The sequence below is a fragment of the Atractosteus spatula genome, chromosome 8 (genome assembly GCF_055471065.1).
Source record: "Atractosteus spatula isolate fAtrSpa1 chromosome 8, fAtrSpa1.hap1, whole genome shotgun sequence".
NCBI classification, from domain to species: domain Eukaryota; kingdom Metazoa; phylum Chordata; class Actinopteri; order Semionotiformes; family Lepisosteidae; genus Atractosteus; species Atractosteus spatula.
The window spans coordinates 28,906,675-28,926,378 of NC_142713.1; the positions used below are offsets into that span (position 1 = coordinate 28,906,675).

General features: G+C 40.1%; 1 protein-coding gene across 1 annotated transcript in view; it reads right to left on the minus strand.

Moving 5' to 3' along the window:
• cand1 (cullin associated and neddylation dissociated 1) overlaps positions 1-14,489 on the minus strand; it is a 31,644-nt gene extending 17,155 nt beyond the window's left edge. The window contains exons 1-5 of the mRNA XM_088923681.1: positions 14,185-14,489; positions 7,045-7,188; positions 3,787-3,941; positions 2,065-2,188; positions 859-1,115 (exon numbers count right to left, since the gene is read on the minus strand). Of these exons, the coding sequence (XP_088779807.1) occupies positions 859-1,115; positions 2,065-2,188; positions 3,787-3,941; positions 7,045-7,188; positions 14,185-14,252 (748 nt within the window). The 5' untranslated portion in view covers positions 14,253-14,489. The remainder of the gene's footprint in view (positions 1-858; positions 1,116-2,064; positions 2,189-3,786; positions 3,942-7,044; positions 7,189-14,184) is intronic.
• Positions 14,490-19,704: the final 5,215 nt, after the last annotated feature.

Genomic DNA, 19,704 nt, shown 5'->3' on the forward strand with positions numbered 1-19,704 from the left:
AGCACTTTTTTTTCCCCCCCAAAGCTCCTTCAAAAAATAAAGCGGACTGCCGAGTCATGAAGAGGGGATTTTGAAAAGGCGATTCATTTTGCTGGTTTAAATAAATCCTAAATTTACTCATTTTATGATGACTGAAAATCCTGAAGAAGGTAACTCTGAAAGGGGTATAAATGTTTCCACTAAGCAATCTTATATCTTGATAGTTGCAGTCTTTGTTTTATCAAAGGAAACCTTAATTACTTTATCAAAAAACTGCAAGCCAGCAAAATAATCTTGATCAAGAACAATCTGACCAAGCACTCACTTGATTAAATTCCTAACAAAACCATTCAGCTCTCCTGCTAAAGCATGGAAGTACTAAATTAGGGAGCTGTGCAGACACTGCTTTCTCAGCCCCTGACAAACTATTTAAGGAAAGATAATTAAAACTATTTGCTCAATGTAATCACAATGCTAACAGGAAGCAAGTTTCTTAAGACACAATGTTTCCAACAGTCCCCAAAAAAAGTATTTGCAATGGTTTATTCAAAAGCATACTATTTATGCTCTGAATATTTATTATGTAGAAATGCTCTAAAATAAATCAGATGCTGCTCTCAGCACTAGTATAAAGAGCACTTATATTACAAGTATTTGTGACAAAGGTAGTACAGACTAAATGCGATTGTGAACACGTGTATGCTTCCCAAACCCTGGAGTCATGAATCAGGTGCTTCAGGAAAGTGTGATCTTGATCTAGTTTGGGACTGAAAGAACTTACTTCTGTCCCAGTTTGTTTTGCCATGGAAGCAGATCCTTAGCCCTGACAACATCCTCCATGCCAGTACAGACAGGGAAGCTGCAGTGAGAGTTCCTTACCAATCCTGTGGCCTGCTTGCCTGCTGATTGCAGCAATGCACTGGATGTACGTCCGGGTGGTTGACATCGTGTCGTTTTTGGACAGTTCTGCGAGCAGGTGCTCAATAAGGTCCACAAACACCAGGTTCCCACAGCTCATGACAAGGTGGCCCAGGGCAATGATGGTTCTCTTCCTCACAGCCAGCCGGGGGCTAGTCAGCTGTGGCAGGAGGCAGCTCAGAATGGATGGGTGGAAATTTACCAGAAGGCCCCCTTGCCTAGTTATAAAACAGAACAGCAGACAGGAGTTTTGTAACAGATGGATAAAAGGCTAAAGTAATGCCAATCACAAATAGCACAAACATTGTCCATAAAAACTTGCGAGTCATCAACTAGATCACTTAAAATTACTGTAAATCAACACTGAAGGACAGTCACTCTGCCATCACTTTACTCTAAACACTTATTCCAACCAGGCATTTTATTACTAATACAGAATGCACGGGTATATAAAAATCTAGTGGTTATGTTAACCCACTTCAAAAATGAGATTTACATCCCTGGCTCAGAAGAAAACCTTAAGCTCTATTATGTTTTTCATATAAGACATTTATCTGGCATCTGTGAACAGAATTCCTTACTATGAAAAGCTTGGAAAGTGTACAAATTGCATTTTGTGCTTCTCTATGTTGTAACATTGGTCTTAGATAATGTTTCCTAGTTAAAATTACAGTTCAATCATTCACAAAACTGTTTCATGTATGTCATTTTGAGACGATTTTGAGTGGCTGGCTGTTAAAACAACAAATAAAGAGTTATGATAGTAAGGTATTTAACCTTGTATGTTTTGGAACTTTTATTTTACCAAGGATGTAGATACCAAAGAGGCTGTAGTTCTTTTAAAAGCTGAAACTTTTATTGGAGTGTCTAAAATTAACATGAGACAGACAAGAAAGGACAAAAAGACATGCCTGAGTAACATGGCGACTCAAGCCAGCTGCAAATGGACAGGCACAGAGTAATGTGTTGTGACGTCTACATTAAAAATTTAAAACCGCTATCAAAAAAGGTTTATCAAATTGTTTTTTAAATAAATGTACTACCCTTAATTTAAGAGGTTTCTGCACTGAATGATGTAGTCTACAGTACAGCAATTAATCAGGATTAATGAAACACTTAATGTATTTTCCTGACCATTAAGCAGAACAGCTAAAAATGCCTCCTCACCTGCATAGCATATCTGCCATGATGTCTAAGGCCTCTAACTGAACAGAAACATCTTCTTGCTTGGCTATGGCACTTGTGAGACGTCCTGTAATTTTTTTACAAACACTAGCAGCTAAAGCAGAGCCTGAAAAAAAAGCAAATGAAAAGACAGTGACTTAAACGATGCACTATTTGCCTCTGGATCACATGTGGGGAAAGATCCCCACTGGCTCCCTGCTTCATTTCATTAAAATGGATCGATAAAATGGATTCTAATTGGAAAAAATGTCTCATTAAAAAATGCTTCACCTCGAAACACACAAGAGTGAACCGGCAATTTTCAAATTCACAATGCATTGGGGTTCTTAATTCGGGAACATCAGATAAACATTTAGAGACCATAATAAAGTGGCAGCCAGGGTAGAAGAGTATGCTAGCTAGCTAGCTAGCACCTGGTGCCAGTGTTGGTTTTTTGTATTTAAAGAGTCTGTGAGAACAGATTTGCACAAGAACATAAGAAAGGTTACAAATGAAATGAGGCCATTCTGCCTACCTAGCCCATTGGGCAGATTGTAGCTAAATAATCCAAAGACCTAATTCAATTGTTTCTTAAAAGAGTGGTATCAACTTCAGAATCTTGGCTGGGTAGATTGTTCCCCACTTCTACAACTCATTCGGTAAAGACATTCCACCTGTTCTTGGTCTTAAACACACTTCCACCGAGTTGCCAGTCATCAAAATCCTACAGCTCCAATTGCAGTCCCCAAAGCCATGGTGTACAAATTAAATGAAATGCCTGCCTCTTACGTCCCGTTCTGACACCTAATCAGTTAGAATCAACTTCTGTTCTTCTCCCAATCAGAAACTTGCCAGCTCAGTCTTACAAAAGCTCCTACTGGCATTACATTGACACGCCTACACTCTCTGAAGTAGGCGCTGTCAGGCCACCTGCTTCTTGTCCCCTCTTTGAGCCCACAGAGTCAGAAGCTGACCTAGGGGGCACAAGGCAAAAATCAGATCTAACTCTTGCCAAAAGCACTGTAAGCTCAAAGCATCTCAGAAAACACTGGCAGACACAAGCCTACCCAGTCCTGGAGAAACTCCACACAATCACAAGCTGCTCCATGGAGAATCTCGTCACCGCCACCTAATGACACAGCCCAGATGCCATGCGGCTATCTCTAGAACACAGGTACCAATCTTTGCCCCAAATGAGCATGGATATTGATTGAACCGCTTGGAAAATGTGTTCAACTTGAAGCAGGTTCAGAATGAGGCCTTTAGAAGTGAAGCATCCTAGGAGACACCTGTGGTACTTTTCTGTAAACCAGGACAGGACTCGATTCATATATAAGGAAAACATAAGATGCACACAGTGCTGATATAGTAGAAGCCATCAGTATTGCAAAACACGAAAAAAGGACAAGATAACTTACAACTAATTGTATATTAGATTACTGTAATGTGTGTAAGTCATCAGAATAGAAACAGGTTAGTAATACAAACTATTTAAATCAATCAATGCAAAGATCTATACTGGACTACAACAGATCTTCTGGCTAACGTCATTAATAAAACTGGTATTGACAAAAGCATGCAAATTTACTTCAAAGACAAAACTGGTTATAAATCACCCAGAAAATGTTCTTGTATAGGGTGGTCTGAAGTTGAATTACCATAGTGCTTCCGACCAAAACCCCAATAAACTACTTTATGCCTTACTAAAATAATAAAAACTCTTACCACTAGAAGCGGGAGGAAGTTCTCCAATCACGGTTTTCAATCCAATGCTGGAAATATCACGAAGCTGCTCTTTATCCGACAGCATATTTGTACACAGAGTGTCTACAATAGTTTCCACTTGGTACTCCTTCACTTTGCTGACAAGAGGTCCCAAACTGAAAAGGCAAAGGAACTTGTTATACACCATGTACTTCATAGACACACGTACATGTTGCAGGTCTTTTTCTGTGGTTTTAATTTTAGTGCTGGGAACATGGGCAGATGTAGCACTGGCACTTGAGTGCATATACCGAGAACCCTAATCCCCAAAACAAGGTTTCTGACTTCATCTATAGAAAATGAGACACAAATGCCCATTGCTAAATGACTTCCAGACCTGAAAAACTTTTTTCTGCTGTATGGATGGGAAGCTCAAATACAGCTTACATCTTCTGTGTACGTTGCTTTAGTTTCTTCATAATGGCTTTGTCCGTGAACATCCTAACATGCTGAATGAAATGAACTGAACAATAATATGCAACGAATTGCACAATAATAATGATCTTGAGCTCGAAAAATGAAATAATGGAAAAGGGGGGGAATGTTATCTTTTTAAATGCCTGCAGCTGCAAAACTGAACAGACAGGAAAAAAAGTGATAGAAAGCACTTACTGACCAAAAACAGTCACACCACAAAACAGCAAATAACTCATCAGTACCAGCCAGTTTACCTTGGTCTTGTAAAATGTAGGACATTAATGTGCAGGAAAAGTCACTTTAATACATTTATAGTAAGCAGTCGTACAGCCCATGCACCACATGAAATCTTTTCAATTTCATTTATTCTATTTAATTCTCTAGAGAGCAGCTGCTGGTGGCATTATTTAGAGCACTGTGCAGCACAAGCATTACTTTTACAGGAGCAGCCTCCTATGACACCTCCAGAGCAGACTGCAGAAAGGTAATTAAAACTTGCAAGAAACACTGTGATATTTCTTTGCTTTTGCTGCTTCAGAAAAATGACACAGAAAGCCCCCAGTTGAACTTCAGGCAAGGGGTTACAATGATAACCATACTAAACAGTAGGGCAACGTTAATTAAAGGTATGAAGTGCGATGTGTTTAGCATAACTATACAGATGCTTTTATGAAGTAGACACAAGTTGGATGAGCCAAAGAATGGGAACATTTTCATTTGACACATACTTGAGAACAATAGGGGGGGCAGGATGGCATGATAGTTAGCTCTGCTGCATCACAACGCCTGGGCCCTGGGTTCAATTATGGAATGGGGGACCATCTGTTTGGAGTTTGCAGGATTTTATGATAGAATAGCCAGAACTGGCATTGGAACTACAAAGAAATAGAACCAAATTAGATTAATAATTAGATCAATACCAAATTAGCTCCAAACCCATTGGTGAGTCTTCTGATCTAGTGACTAGAGCTGTTCCTGGGACGATCCAAAAATTAAACTGATAGATCCGGTTATAGTTCAGCAAATTCCTTGGTGGTTTCATTTTTATTTACACAATTCAAATATATCTATATCATACTTTGTTATTCTAGTTTCAGGTACAGAGTGCTGCCTTACATTAGGAGAAGTGGAACACTGGCTACGCCAACACAATGTTTGCCTAACCAAGTTAAGATCAGCATCCTGATACGTAAATGGATGCTTTTAAATGACAATCAAAAAATCATAATTGTGTATCTGAGTGTTCTATAAAGTTGAATTCCTCTATCTTTTCCAGCACCTTTTCTCAGATAATGTTCAATGCGTTCAACCAGTCATGCAGTGATGATGCCACATACAGTCCAGACAGTTTGTACTGGGCAAGTCATCCGGTTTTGCTGACAAAGCAAAAACCCTCTGTATGGCAGAAACTGCACTGCGATGAAAACGCACAAAGGCAAATACATATCTGTAACCCTGATTAAAGTTAGTATTTACGACCCAGAAACTTCATTTTGTTTTTCTGAAAATTGGCTTTTATATTCAATCGCAGGAAAAAACAGCTGACTGAAAAAGGCAAGGGCTTCAAATACTTATAGATGATGGAAGAAAAAGTAATAAAAGCTACGCGTTTATTTAATGAAAACAGATGTGACTGAATGAAACTGTCGATAATTGTCTGAGCAGTGAGTGCGGTTCCGCGTGTAAACCGTACCAGCACAGCAGAGATTTACTGAACCAAAACTTGATTATTCGTTTTTTCTTTAATTTGGTTCCAGTCTGCTAAAGCAATGCGTCTGCACTTTCAAGTATGTTCTCGGTGGGCAAGAAAAAAAAGATTCAAGCATGCCATTAGGTTCATAGCACAAGGTACTTAAATTCATCAAGGCAGTGCAGCTCATGGTTCTTTGATGACCGAATCCTTTGCAGTTTTATGCTGAACTCTCAAGTGTTGTTAAGTGGTTAGGCAAGATCAAGCATGAAGTCCCTTGAAGTTGACCGCTACAGATGTCCTGCTTATATCATAAGCAGCAAAAGCATAATAATTACAGCAGGTAGAGAAATTTGTAGCAGCAATTGCAGGCGGAATTGAGTTTCTACAATCATTCACAAGAAAACCAGGGCCCCCCGAAAGATAAGCACTCAATTTTGGTACAGATGAAAAGTAAAATAACAGGTCCTAGAAATCTTAACTAAAGGTGCAGTATTCTTAAGTTTCACACCTGCCAGGGACAAAACCGGGATTTCCCACTGGGAACTGGAGACCCAAGAACAGTCCATGCAGTGCAAGCCCAGGGTGTTCCGCACACGAGCACCAGTGGGCAAAGTCACTGCAATAAGTTCCCAGCGCTCTAAGGGAGTCCTGATTTCTGATAATGTCATGCACAACTAGCAGTACAGGGGAGCAACTCGGCCAATTCGACAACGAAGAGCTGATGCCTGTCATGGGGATGTGGCTGCTTCAGGACAGTGATCTGTGTAAAAGAACCATGTTGCTGAAGTGGCCAGCCTGTGCAGGGACATTGAACAGCTGAATCCCCCACCCTACCGCCCAGACAAAGCACCAAGTGGATGACAGCGGGTTTGAAATCTGAAGGCTCACCTTCAGGTTACAGTGTGAGGAAGAAGAGGGCCAAGTGCACTGAAATCAAGGGGAACTAAACTGAAAAACAAAAGATCAAGACCTGGAGGTTACAAGCATTTGGTGGACCCTGCTCTACAAAGAAAGAGCCACCTTCACATAAGGGGGGTTCTGGTTGAGCACTCCCTGTGCAGAAGTCATTCCATACCTCCCTGCTTCATAAAAAAAAGGTAAGGGTTTACCATTTGACGGCAAGGTTTTGCACCTCTCCGTTCTTATCTTCCAGGAGCTTGAGGATCATCTTCACCACCTTGCGCTCGCTGTCGTCATCCAGCTTGATGGAGTCCTTCTGCAACTCCGACATCAGGTCATTGGTGGCCATGAACCTAGAGTGAAAAGAGGGAGCAGAAGGAATCAAGGCTTTGCTTCTGCTCACCAATCATGTTTGCGCAAAACGTTCAGGGCTTTCCAGACCGACGCTTGTCACAGTCCGTAGCTCCAGCAGTCACCCAGCAAATAGGCAAGCTGATCATCAAGACATTAGGACAGTTTTACTTTTTTTTACTGAAAGACTAATGCTACATGACAGAACAGAAACAGATACTATAAAACAAAATAGTTTATCATAAAGGACATTACCCGTCTTCACAAACTATTTCTTTTGAAGCTCACACGGCATCTAGATTTCACAAAACGGCTTCAAGTAAAAGGGGGACCATATCCTAACACCATGTACTACAGTAATCACATGTGAATCTGCAAACCCTGGGAATTCTGCTCCAGCGCTACCATCAGATATAACTTCTGCTGGCAGGAGAGTATAATGAAAGGCTCTACATTAGTGCCATCTCCGTAGACTGCACTGCAGCTTAGACTAAGTGTTTTTCATCAAAATCTTCACAATATGAATGGGGAGGAAAAAGAACAAGATGCCCTAGCTGTGAAAATGGTTTGACAGAACTATGAGAAAGATGAGACCATTTATCCATTTTTAGGGACAACTCTCGAGTCTATATTTATATCCACCCATCTATTTTCTAACCACTTTACTTCCAATTAAGCGGGGGAGCTGGAGTCTATCCTAGCAACCAACGGGACACCAGTCCATCCCAGGGCAGACAAAGACAAACACACACAACTAGTGTCAATTTTCTCGGAAGCTAATTAACCTAGCAGTGTGTTTTTGGACTTTGTGAGGAAACTGGAGCAACCCATGATGAAAACCTCGAGAAGGCAGGGAAAACATACAAACTCCACATTGAGAGCACCGCAGGAATTGAACCCCGGATCCCAGCTCTGTGAGGCAGTGACGCTAACCACTGCACCACCTGGCCACCCCCTACATATAATCGTTAATATTTGTAAAAGGGCTCAAAAAAGAAGAGTGCACACTTAATGTAATTTTCACTCTTAATTATTTAATTTCTACCAAGAATGTGTCTGGCACTGTAATAAAATTGACAATATAGGGAAAAGATCAGATGCTAGAGAATACCGTTAAAAGTCATGGAAGAAATTAATTGTAAAAAGTATTTCAAAGACTATTTGGTATTAATTTCTGCTGTTACCCTGTGTAACTTGTGAACCTTATTAAAAGAAATTAGAATCCCTATGATTTTTGTTCATTGGAATTGCTCAGTGTGCATTCTTCATATCTCGACTCACAGCTACAGACCCTGCAACCGCACACAGGGCAGAATGGGGTAATGTAGACAGACCCCCCTCCTGCTCTTCCTCTTTTAAAACAAAGATAATTTACTAATAATTTTAAAGAGAATGTATATGAGAATGTATAGTATCCAGGTACACTTGAAAAATAAACAGCTTAGATTTTTTTTGCCATATACAAACAATTGCAATAAAACAAAGCTACTATAGATAGGAGGTATGAAGAGTTCTTGACTGTCACTTTCCTGGACTCGTTTGACAAAGGAAAAAATCTCTTAAATATCGTATTAAAAGACTCACTTGAACCACATTCAGAAATACTTATGAGACCAATTCTGAGAAAAACAGGTATAAACACTGTTGAGTAAAAACATCATGAATGTAGATACTTATACCTTTGCAAAAAACATTTTCCAAATTACAGTCTAATAATTTAATGTATTGAAAACATTTATGCAGAGATACAGTGGTGTGAAAAAGTGTTTGCCCCCTTCTTGATTTCTTATTTTTTTGCATGTTTGTCACACTGAAATGTTTCAGATCATCAAACAAATTGAAATATTAGACAAAGATAACACAAGTAAACACAAAATGCAGTTTTTAAATGAAGGTTTTTATTATTAAGGGAAAAAAAATCCAAACCTACATGGCCCTGTGTGAAAAAGTGATTGCCCCCTAAACCTAATAACTGGTTGGGCCACCCTTAGCAGCAACAACTGCAATCAAGCGTTTGCGATAACTGGCAATGAGTCTTTTACACCGCTGTGGAGGAATTTTGGCTCACTCATCTTTGCAGAATTGTTGTAATTCAGCCACATTGGAGGGTTTTCGAGCCTTAACCGCTTTTTTAAGGTTATGCCACAACATCTCAATCGGATTCAGGTCAGGACTTTGACTAGGCCACTCCAAAGTTTTCATTTTGTTTTTCTTAAGCCATTCAGAGGTGGACTTGCTGGTGTGTTCTGGATCATTGTCCTGCTGCAGAACCCAAGTGCGCTTCAGCTTGAGGTCACGAACAGATGGCCGGACATTCTCCTTCAGGAGTTTTTGGTAGACAGCAGAATTCATGGTTCCATTTACCACAGCAAGTCTTCCAGGTCCTGAAGCAGCAAAACAGCCCCAGACCATCACACTACCACCACCATATTTTACTGTTGGTATGATGTTCCTTTTCTGAAATGCTGCGTTACTTTTACGCCAGATGTAATGGGACACACACCTTCCACAAAGTTCAACTTTTGTCTCGTCAGCCACAGAGTATTTTCCCAAAAGTCTTGGGGATCATCAAGATGTTTTCTGGCAAAACTGAGACGAGCCTTTATGTTCTTTTTGCTCAGCAGTGGTTTTCGTCTTGGAACTCTGCCATGCAGGCCATTTTTGCCCAGTCTCTTTCTTATGGTGGAGTCATGAACACTGACCTTAACTGAGGCAAGTGAAGCCTGCAGTTCTTTGGATGTTGTTGTGGAGTTTTTTCTGACCTCTTGGATGAGTCGTCGCTGCGCTCTTGGGGTAATTTTGGTCGGCCGGCCACTCCTGGGAAGGTTCACCACTGTTCCATGTTTTCACCATTTGTGGATAATGGCTCTCACTGTGGTTCGCTGGTAAAGCTTTAGAAATGGCTTTATAACCTTTTCCAGACTGATAAATCTCAATTACTCTGTTTCTCATTTGTTCCTGAATTTCTTTGGATCGCAGCATGATGTCTAGCTTTTGAGGATCTTTTGGTCTACTTCACTTTGTCAGGCAGGTCCTATTTAAGTGATTTCTTGATTGAGAACAGGTGTGGCAGTAATCAGGCCTGGGTGTGGCTAGAGAAATTGAACTCAGCTTTCCAAAGATGTGATAAACCACAGTTGACTTATGTTTTAACAGGGGGGGCAATCACTTTTTCACACAGGGCCATGTAGGTTTGGATTTTTTTTTCCCTCAATAATAAAAACCTTCATTTAAAAACTGCATTTTGTGTTTACTTGTGTTATCTTTGTCTAATATTTCAATTTGTTTGATGATATGAAACATTTCAGTGTGACAAACATGCAAAAAAATAAGAAATCAGGAAGGGGACAAACACTTTTTCACACCACTGTAACTGGATTAAGGAATCATTTGGAACAACCATTAATAACTTTGGAAATTAGTCAGTAAAACAAATTACAAGGAAAGAGGATTCTTTGGTTCAATTTGTTGGTTCATTCTTTATTCTCACCATCACACTTCTGTTTATGAGGCCTAATAACTAAGGAAACTATCGAAAAGTTCCATAAAACAGCTGCAGACTCATAACCATATTCATCCAATGTCAGGGTTTAATCCACATGGCAGGTAATAAGATTAAATGCACAGAAAGGTGGATAAAATGGTGTTTTTACAGCCAATACAGCTCTGAAAAAAACAACTGCTAAAAAGGTCTATAGATAGTAGGAACTTCTGACGCTGCCGTAAGCAATATCCTACAGAGCTTAAGAATGGATATTATATATAAATTTTAAATTTAAATTTTATATTATTTCTACTGATCTAAGGGGAAGAAGAGTCTGTGTAGAAAAGATATTCCATGACAAAACAAAACACCTTCTGTAGCTAATCATGCCTATCAAACACAAGACTAGAAAAAATGGTGTGACGCCCCACCAGATGACTCTGGGGAAGGAAGAGTTACAATGAGAAAACAAGTCCTCGATCATGCCCATCTTGTCTATGGTAAGAGGGATTCTTAGAACGCTCTGTGTCGTACGTTACTTTTACAGATATCTGCATGAAACTTTTCTCTGAAGAGGATAGGCACCCTGCTCCAAAGAAAAACTGGTTCTGGAAGTACAGCACAGCTTATTAATATGTTTATCAGATACCTGCATTGGTTACAAAAGTACATTAAAAGTACCAAAAGCGGACTTCGAATGAATACAGCATTAAGCGCTGGCAGGAGGCCAAACTGGAACCTTCTGTGAAAGACCTCGGAAGAGTGCTCCTGATGCAGCTCAGATGGAAGAAGAAGACATGAGGAGCGCACAGATGGCAGCAGTCACTCCCTCTCCCCAGATGTGGTCTGTGCAAGTGATGCACATCCAACACACCTCACACACACTACAAAAACGGAATTTTCCCATCCCCAGAAATACTCAAACAAACTAGCAGGAAAATGTTTAACCTGCACATCAGTAGGAAAAAAAGACTCTAAAAACCTCTAAAGTGACGTTTTTTTGGAAATGACCCAACGAATGGGGTAGATGGGTCAAGTGGCTCCTCTCAGGTGTGACTGTTCCCATATTATCCTTTTAATACAACAGAAGACCACCACAGGAAAGCTTAAAACAACTGATAGTGAACATAATGTCAGATAAGCCCATGAAACATTGCTTTAGGATAATACTGCAAAACTGGCAGAATCCAACAACTTTCACACAACATACTACAGAGTACTACACTTCACAGAAGAAAGGGCAAAAGCATTATACTCCAAAAACGTGGCAGGTGTTGTTCATTGTGCCACAGCTTGGCAACCCCCTTGGCTAGCTCTCTCCAGGTGAGGGGAAGGGACAGTTGCCCCAAGTGCAGGTGTTCAGGGGATGAGTGAGGGTTGAGGGGATCGCCAGATTGACCAGTGGCTGCAGTAATGTGGACGCTGTACTGAACTGTAGTTTTCGGACAAAGCTCTAGGTTTCCTGGTTGCTCTTCGTCCCCTCCGCACCTGTAGTCACAAGCTTTAGGGAGTGACTGAAAGAATGAGATCATGTGTACTAGTGGTGGGAATGACGTTTCTCTGCAGGGATGCTGGTCTTACTCTCTGTGACAGGGCGAGGAGCTAGGTCATCCAGGAGGACTTTGGAGTAGATTCACTGCTCCTCCTGATAAGGTGGTTCAGGCATCTGCTGAAGATGCCCCCCAGGCACCTGCTGCTGGAGTTGGACTGGGCACTGCCACTGGAGGCAGACCCACAACATGCTGGAGGAATTATATCTCTCAGCTGGCCTGGGAGCACCTGGGAGTCCCTCAGGAGGAGCTGGAGACTGTTGCTGGGGAAAGGGAAGTCTGGTCTGTTCTGCTCAGCCTCACCATCCCACCATAAAGATTTTTAACATAACATTTTTACACTCATTGGTGCAAAACAAACCTTGATCCCTGTATTTTAGTGCAAGTCATTTTGCATGAGCACAAGCAAATACTTGCAATACTGCTGAAAGCATAAATTACGAGTTTTCGTCAGGCTAATCAGAGATGACAGCACTTTTTTTTAGCACAACAGGTTACGACCTAAATAATCTTAATTAAGACTATTTAAAAAGTGTCAAATGAAAAGACATGGATCACCATTTCTAAATTCCTACTGCAGTTATATGTACTAATGATAATGCATGCAGTCCTGTAAGGCACCTGTACACTCCTTTTCTCAGTCACTTACTGGACTGGACAGTGTCCACACGACACCATGAGAACCCAGAGCTGCTTCAAGTTCTCTTACTGCCAGAATCTGTTCACACCTTCTCCAGCCCTAACCCAAAGTCAGTCTTCAATAACTGGAGAGGTATAAATGCACATCCAAGTCGAAAAGAGGACCAGCTAAACATAACCTGCTTGCCCAATTCGAGAGTACCAGTGACTGCAAAACTGGATCATGACAAAGCTGCCTAATGGAACCTTAAATTGCAATGACATAACTTGCATTACTTAATACATTTCCCTTGTTAATTAGCTGGTTTTCCACACTGGACTTTAAGACAGGGGTTTAAAATTTATCTGGACAGCAGAGTAAATATAACCCAGGTGCTGCAAATTACTTTGGTAATTAAGCAATAATAAAGAATACAGGTGCCAAAGGCGATTACTTCTCCACTGAAGGCTAAAGCAAAGCTTTCTTATTTGACTTCTTCCATAGCAGTAGCATAATATATAAGAGAAAACGGATATAAAGAAGTCTTACTGTTTAAGTGCATGTGGCAAATTAGCTCTCTAATGTTCCTCCACAATACAAAAGTCGCAATACAAAACATCTCATAACTAATTAAAAACATTAACTGGAGTGTCATAAATTGACTCGCCTTTTCATCAACTCGTCCGTTACAGATGATTTTTGTTCGAAAAATCTTGAATGCCTTTAAATTAATACATGAATCAATTGCCTACACCGAGCACTGAGAGGTTTCTGAACACATGACGAGGACAAAATGATTTTCTGGTAGTTTTTTGGCACACTTTAAACGTAAATTGCAACACCGATCACCTACCCTGTTTGGCTTCAGAAAATTACAATAGTAATAATTCACTTTTTAAGTCGCAAATAACTACAAAAGGAGGCATATATTTACATTATGAATACCAGTCGATAGAAGTTGACAGACGTACCCCACGTCAAAGCATTTATGTTTAGTCTCCGTTGTTTACACTTCAACCGTGGTCATCATGTCTGTAATAAAGGGTTTTCATCCCGAAAAATAAAAATAACATGAATGCAAACGCATCCGTAGAAATAACATACAATAAATGCGCAAAATAATCAAAACTTTGCTTTATCGATGTCAGTGCAAGATTTTTTACGTCAAAACAGAGAAGCATAAGGGAATCGAGGCCTACTTATTCAGGCTTCTGATCTTTTATGTAAAGCTGCGAGCGCCAGTCGCTTTTTCAAAAGCGATTTAAAACTTATGAAGAAGTAAACAAAACAACCATGCCGCTAATCAACTTTAGGGTACTTATTAAGTAAAAAACAAGGTTTGTACCTGAAATCCTTGTCGCTAGATGTCATTTTTTCCAGCAGATTAGAGATATGGTAGGAGGCGCTCGCCATGTTTGCAGTCTGTAGTGGAGTGGCTGTTAGCACTTGACAGTGTTTTTTGCGGTCAGTACTATTATCTTTTTTTCTCTTTTTGGGTTGAAACTGTCTTTAATATTCGCAATCCCTCTTCATGGACGGGATCGTTGCACCAAGTTCAGCAGTTGTGTCGCCTGTATTTTGAGCGGAGTCTCATCCCTCGGCGTTTAGATGTGTTTGAATGGAGATCCGAGTCACTTGTCTCTGCAGAGGGAGGCGGAGGAGGCAGAAATGTGAAACTGCTGCTGCTGCTGCTTCAGGCGCTTTCGCTGAAAGGTCAGAGTTGAGCGCTTTTGAATGGAGGAGGGACCAAAACCCGAGCAGGGAGGCAATCGTCCCGGTGAGTGGTGGACTCGACTGCCACTTATCGAAAATCCAAGAGGCGCTTCCTGTGCTGTTTGCATTTGATGCAGGATGACTGGAGTAGGGAAGCTCTTTCAGGTTGGTGCATGTATATTCCGAACTCCCCCTCCTCCTCGCTTTCACCTTTTTATCTTTAAAAGTGAACCGAAAGACTTAGAGCTTTCAAAAAAATGGACGGGAACCTGTGAAAACGAATTCATAACAAACTCGACAGAAAACCTCAGCTGGGGAAAAAAATTAAATTAAGAGAATTTAACACTCAACGCGATTATGTTTTTAAATAATAATTAATAATGTGTGATTTTTAGTTGTTAAAAAATCAGTTCAGTTTATTTGTTATATGTTATAAGTGCAATTGAGTTATTTGGATGTATACAAAGACATTAAGGAAACACCAAAGTATAAACACAGATCAGCAGCAGCAACTATAAAGTTATATAACATACAACTTAAATACAAGTCAGCACTATTGTGTTGAGAGTAACAATACAATAATACTAATTGCTTACACTTATATAGCGCTTTTCTGGACACTCCACTCAAAGCGCTTTACAGGTAATGGGGACTCCCCTCCACCACCACCAATGTGCAGCACCCACCTGGATGATGCGACGGCAGCCATAGTGCACCAGAACGCTCACCACACCTCAGCTATCAGTGGGCAGGAGAGCAGAGTAATGAAGCCAATTCATAGATGGGGATTATTAGGAGGCCATGATTGGTAAGGGCCAATGGGAAATTTGGCCAGGACGTCGGGGTTACACCCCTAGTCTTTTTGAGAAACACCCTGGGATTTTTAATGACCACAGAGAGTCAGGACCTCGGTTTTACGTCTCATCCGAAAGACGGGACAATAACAATACAATACCACTCCTGTATTACTTTTTAACGAACATGCCAGTAGATCTGACTCTTTGCATGTTTATTTTCATGTCTATGTTGAGATGAGTGTCTTTTAAGAGCAAAGAATTATAGAGGGTGACTCAGAAGAAGTTCAAGACAATAATGCAGTGAATATACATTCAAGATGTGAAGCGATGGTTTGTGTCCCTAATATATAAACACGTGAAATTCAGTGCTGGCCTGATTGTGGCATTCTACATTTGGCCATAGTGTTGAGTCAGTGTTGACTGAAGAGCAAAATTACACTTGCCCAACAAACCAACTCATGTTGCCTTAACATTGGCCCAATGCTTGCTGATTGTCTGGGTTTGTGTATCATTACAAAGTTTTTCCTGTAACTGTTGTAAGTCCCACTGGAATGCACTGCAATAGACATCTTAAATGTTTACTTTGTATGCCACTCCATGTCATTGTGGATTTTGTTTTTAGGTATATGTTACCTAATTTTAGTTAAATGTATTTACCTAATGTGGTTTTCACTTAATATATTTAAATTCCTGGTTTCCTGGAAAGGTTATATTTATGTAGTCCAAGTGGAGATGTTTCTATGTGCCTGACAGCTAATCCAGAAGAATTGAGGCAGTCCAAAGAAAGAGAGAAAACGCCTCCCAGAGTCTCCTTTCTTGATGACTTTGTCCTTGATTTCTTGAGTGCAGGCGTGCTATGGAGGATTCTGCTACTGTGATTCATACAGATTACACTGCAAATGTCCATTTCTGGGCTATTTTGTGAGTCTCCAAGTGGAACCAAAAATATAAATTGTCCACTAATATATTATTAGATAATAGAATTGTTCAGAATGATCACATGATAGTGAACCCATACATTTGTTTCAAAAACACAATAAAATACTTTTAAATGATTTTCGGTTAGGCTATGCATTCTTGATACACCTATATTTACACCTATTTTCTAACCTCTTTATCCAATACAGGCTTATGAGGGAGCTTGAGCCGACGTCACAGAGTCTAAACAGGTGATTTTGTCGATAGTTGTGTCTGTCTTTCTCCTGTGTGTCTGTTAGCTCTCCCTAATCAAAAACGTCAAACACAGACAAATGGGGCAGGATGCAATTAACTAGGATGGAGGAACACAATGTTTGCTCAGTTTCCACAATTTAAGGATTGGCACGTGGAGGTGTGTGGTGATGCTGAACTAGTCTGGCCAAGACATTGGGCAGAGGGGAAGCAGAAAGGAAACAAAAGAGTGACAGAGCTTCACGACACCTGGAAATCTGCATTCTGTCAGTTCTCAAACAACCCATATTGTTTCACCAAGCTTCCCCCTGTAATCAATTTGACACACCTGCCCCTGACTGAGGCAATAGCAAACCCCCACTGAGTGGGACTGGCCAGCCGAAAAGGACTGCTGGTTGCTTTTTGTCAATATACTGTAGATATACTTGTTTTGTGCGGCATAATAAGGACTTTCAAGTTCCATTTTCTTTCTACCTTGATGGGCAATTAACCCTCTTGAGTCAAGCATGCCCCTTGGAGATATTTTTGGTAGCCCCGAAAGCTGCAATTACTAGAAGATAAAAAGGGCACTTAAGCAATACTAATGTCTATTGCTGGTCTGTGGGTGCTGTGGTGATTCTGAGAGATATAATGAACCTGTTGCAGGGTTCCTAGCACCCATAAAATTGCTAGGTGGCATAGTGGACTACAAAATCCCAAATCACTGCATTTAGAGGTCATCTATCCATGGCTCCTATCCTGGCAAGAGATAGGCACAAGGCAAGGCAAGACCTTCGCAGATTCTTGAGACAGTTTCAGAATAATCTGAATTTGATTTGAGTCGCTATTTCAATTTTATCATTTGTTTTCTACCTGGCACTCCAGGTTACCTTATGTTCCTTAGGACGGCAATATCTGCCTATATCCCAGGTGTCTTCAATAAATATTGGCTTCCCTGGACGTTTCCAGGTTTTTTCCTGGAAATGGTCATTCATTTGATTCAGCCATTTCTTCAGAAGCAAAATGGGCAAAATTAAGTAGTGAAACTATAAAGAGAAGCATTTATGTTATTTTTGTTTTAATAAGGAACACTTTATGATTTCAACACATTTGAATAAACAGATATTCTTTTTTCTAAACTTTTTATTTAGTGATGAAAATATTTACAAACAGGATGCATCCAGAACAGCAAAATAAACGTTTTACTTCATCTTTCATTTTCGTTACATTATCTTTATACATACAGTACATATGAAATAAACTATTTACATTATGCCAGAAGATATGGGGGGTTAAACAAGAGAATACAATTGTTTGATGAGAAACACAACAAACAACAAAATAGCCCACACAGAAATATTACTGTATATTCTCTCATACTGAAATCAAGTCTCATTGGGGTTAATCTGTTTCCCCGTATTTGCTAAACCTCTCTGCCTGTAACCTGAGAGAAAAATAAACAGAGATTCTTATACTTCTTTGCAAACAAAGAAAATGCTTCTCTGGGAATCAGTAGAGAAGAAATACTTTGCAAATTGTAGTCCAATGGAGAACCCATTCTTTAAAGCTTTAAAATATAGAAATATATTTAGAGAAAGCAATAGTCCAGAAAACTTTTTATTTGAGCCAATGAATTGAAGGGCAATGGTCAAGATCAACAACAACACAAAAACTCATGATACAAGTGGAATTCATGTTCAAGACCAAGACAGGAGTAATTTAAATGGGAGAATTCTGGGAGACTGAAATTTAATATCCAAGCTGACAGGGTTGGATCTGACTCCTTGAGATCCTTTAAGGCAGGGATCATGAACAGGTGACCTTGGCAACCATCAGCCCAAATGTCTTAAGCTGGTAGCACAAACCATTAGTGAGATAATATACATGTGTTGGAGGGGCAAGAGGACGCATATCTTTATTCCATTCTCTAAAGGTTGTGGGAGTATGGAACAAGCCACCCAGCCGTGTTGTTGAAGCCGGTCCTCTTGCTTCTTCCATGAAACAACTGGATGAGATTTTTGGATCAATGAACTACCAACTACCCAACAGGCCAAATGGCCTTCTTTTGTTTGTAATTTTTCTCATGTTCTTTCATGAATTAAAGAAATAGTAGGGCCTCTTAAAATGGAATTTATGTCTGAAAGGTACGGTGCCTTCTCCTTTACTATTTATCAGCATGGAATTAACCTTTACTTATTCCTTTTTCCATTATATGTGACAGATAGTTGGTCTAGGAAAGCAGTCTAAAAAATAACAGTTAAGGCTAAGTGACATTTGTATACAAGCCCAAGGCACTGTAATATATATGAAACATTTCAGATTCATCTTCCAGGTTCAAGATAAGAGATTTGAGCTCCTAAAAAAGGAGTGATCAATACATGTCTAAGGTTTTAATAGGAAATGAGCTTCTTTTTACATCAGTGGTCCACGTAATCCATTATTTTGATAGATATTCTGAGACAAAGTGCTAATGTATTTTCTGTGTGGTGCAACCTCACTGCTGACAAAAAAGAAAGGGCAGAGCTGCAAATAACAAGCCAAGATAACCCATTTCTAAAAGCGGAGTCACTTAAATTTATTTTGACCTATAATGCTAGTGCATGATTAAATTGTAGATGAGAGTGTAACGGGTATTCCAGTACTGATTTGGCTGATGTGATTCACAACATTGGGTTTTGTTGGCACACAGTGCTATATATAAGCTAAAACACAACAACAAATGTTACAGCACATTTATCCATTCTGTAGATGTTTTGTATCTGTAAAATTCAGAATAGAATACTAAAGCTATTTTATTTGAAAGATGCAGATTTATTGCTGCATGTGTTTTTTGCTGTGCATGGTGTTGTATATAGTTTTCTGTGGTAAGAAAGAAATGTTGGGCAGTGATTTCTTCTCAAGCTTTACTTAGGTTATACCCCTCACCACACTTTTCAAAGTGTGTGATCAAAAACACCACCCATTCAAACGTCTTTTTCACACAGAGTCTTTCAGGACCCTATGCAGACAGCACAATCCGGAAGGGATTGAACAGACACGGGGAGGAGACAAGGAACTGGGCTGGTAAACGAACAGGGGGCGTGACGAAGGTGCTCAGGGGGGCGTGGTCCAAGCAAACAAGTCCAAAGGGTGTTCGTAGGGAAATCCGTAGGGAGGCAAATGTCCAGAGCTGGGTGGTCCATCCTTGACAAAGACAAACGAAGTTA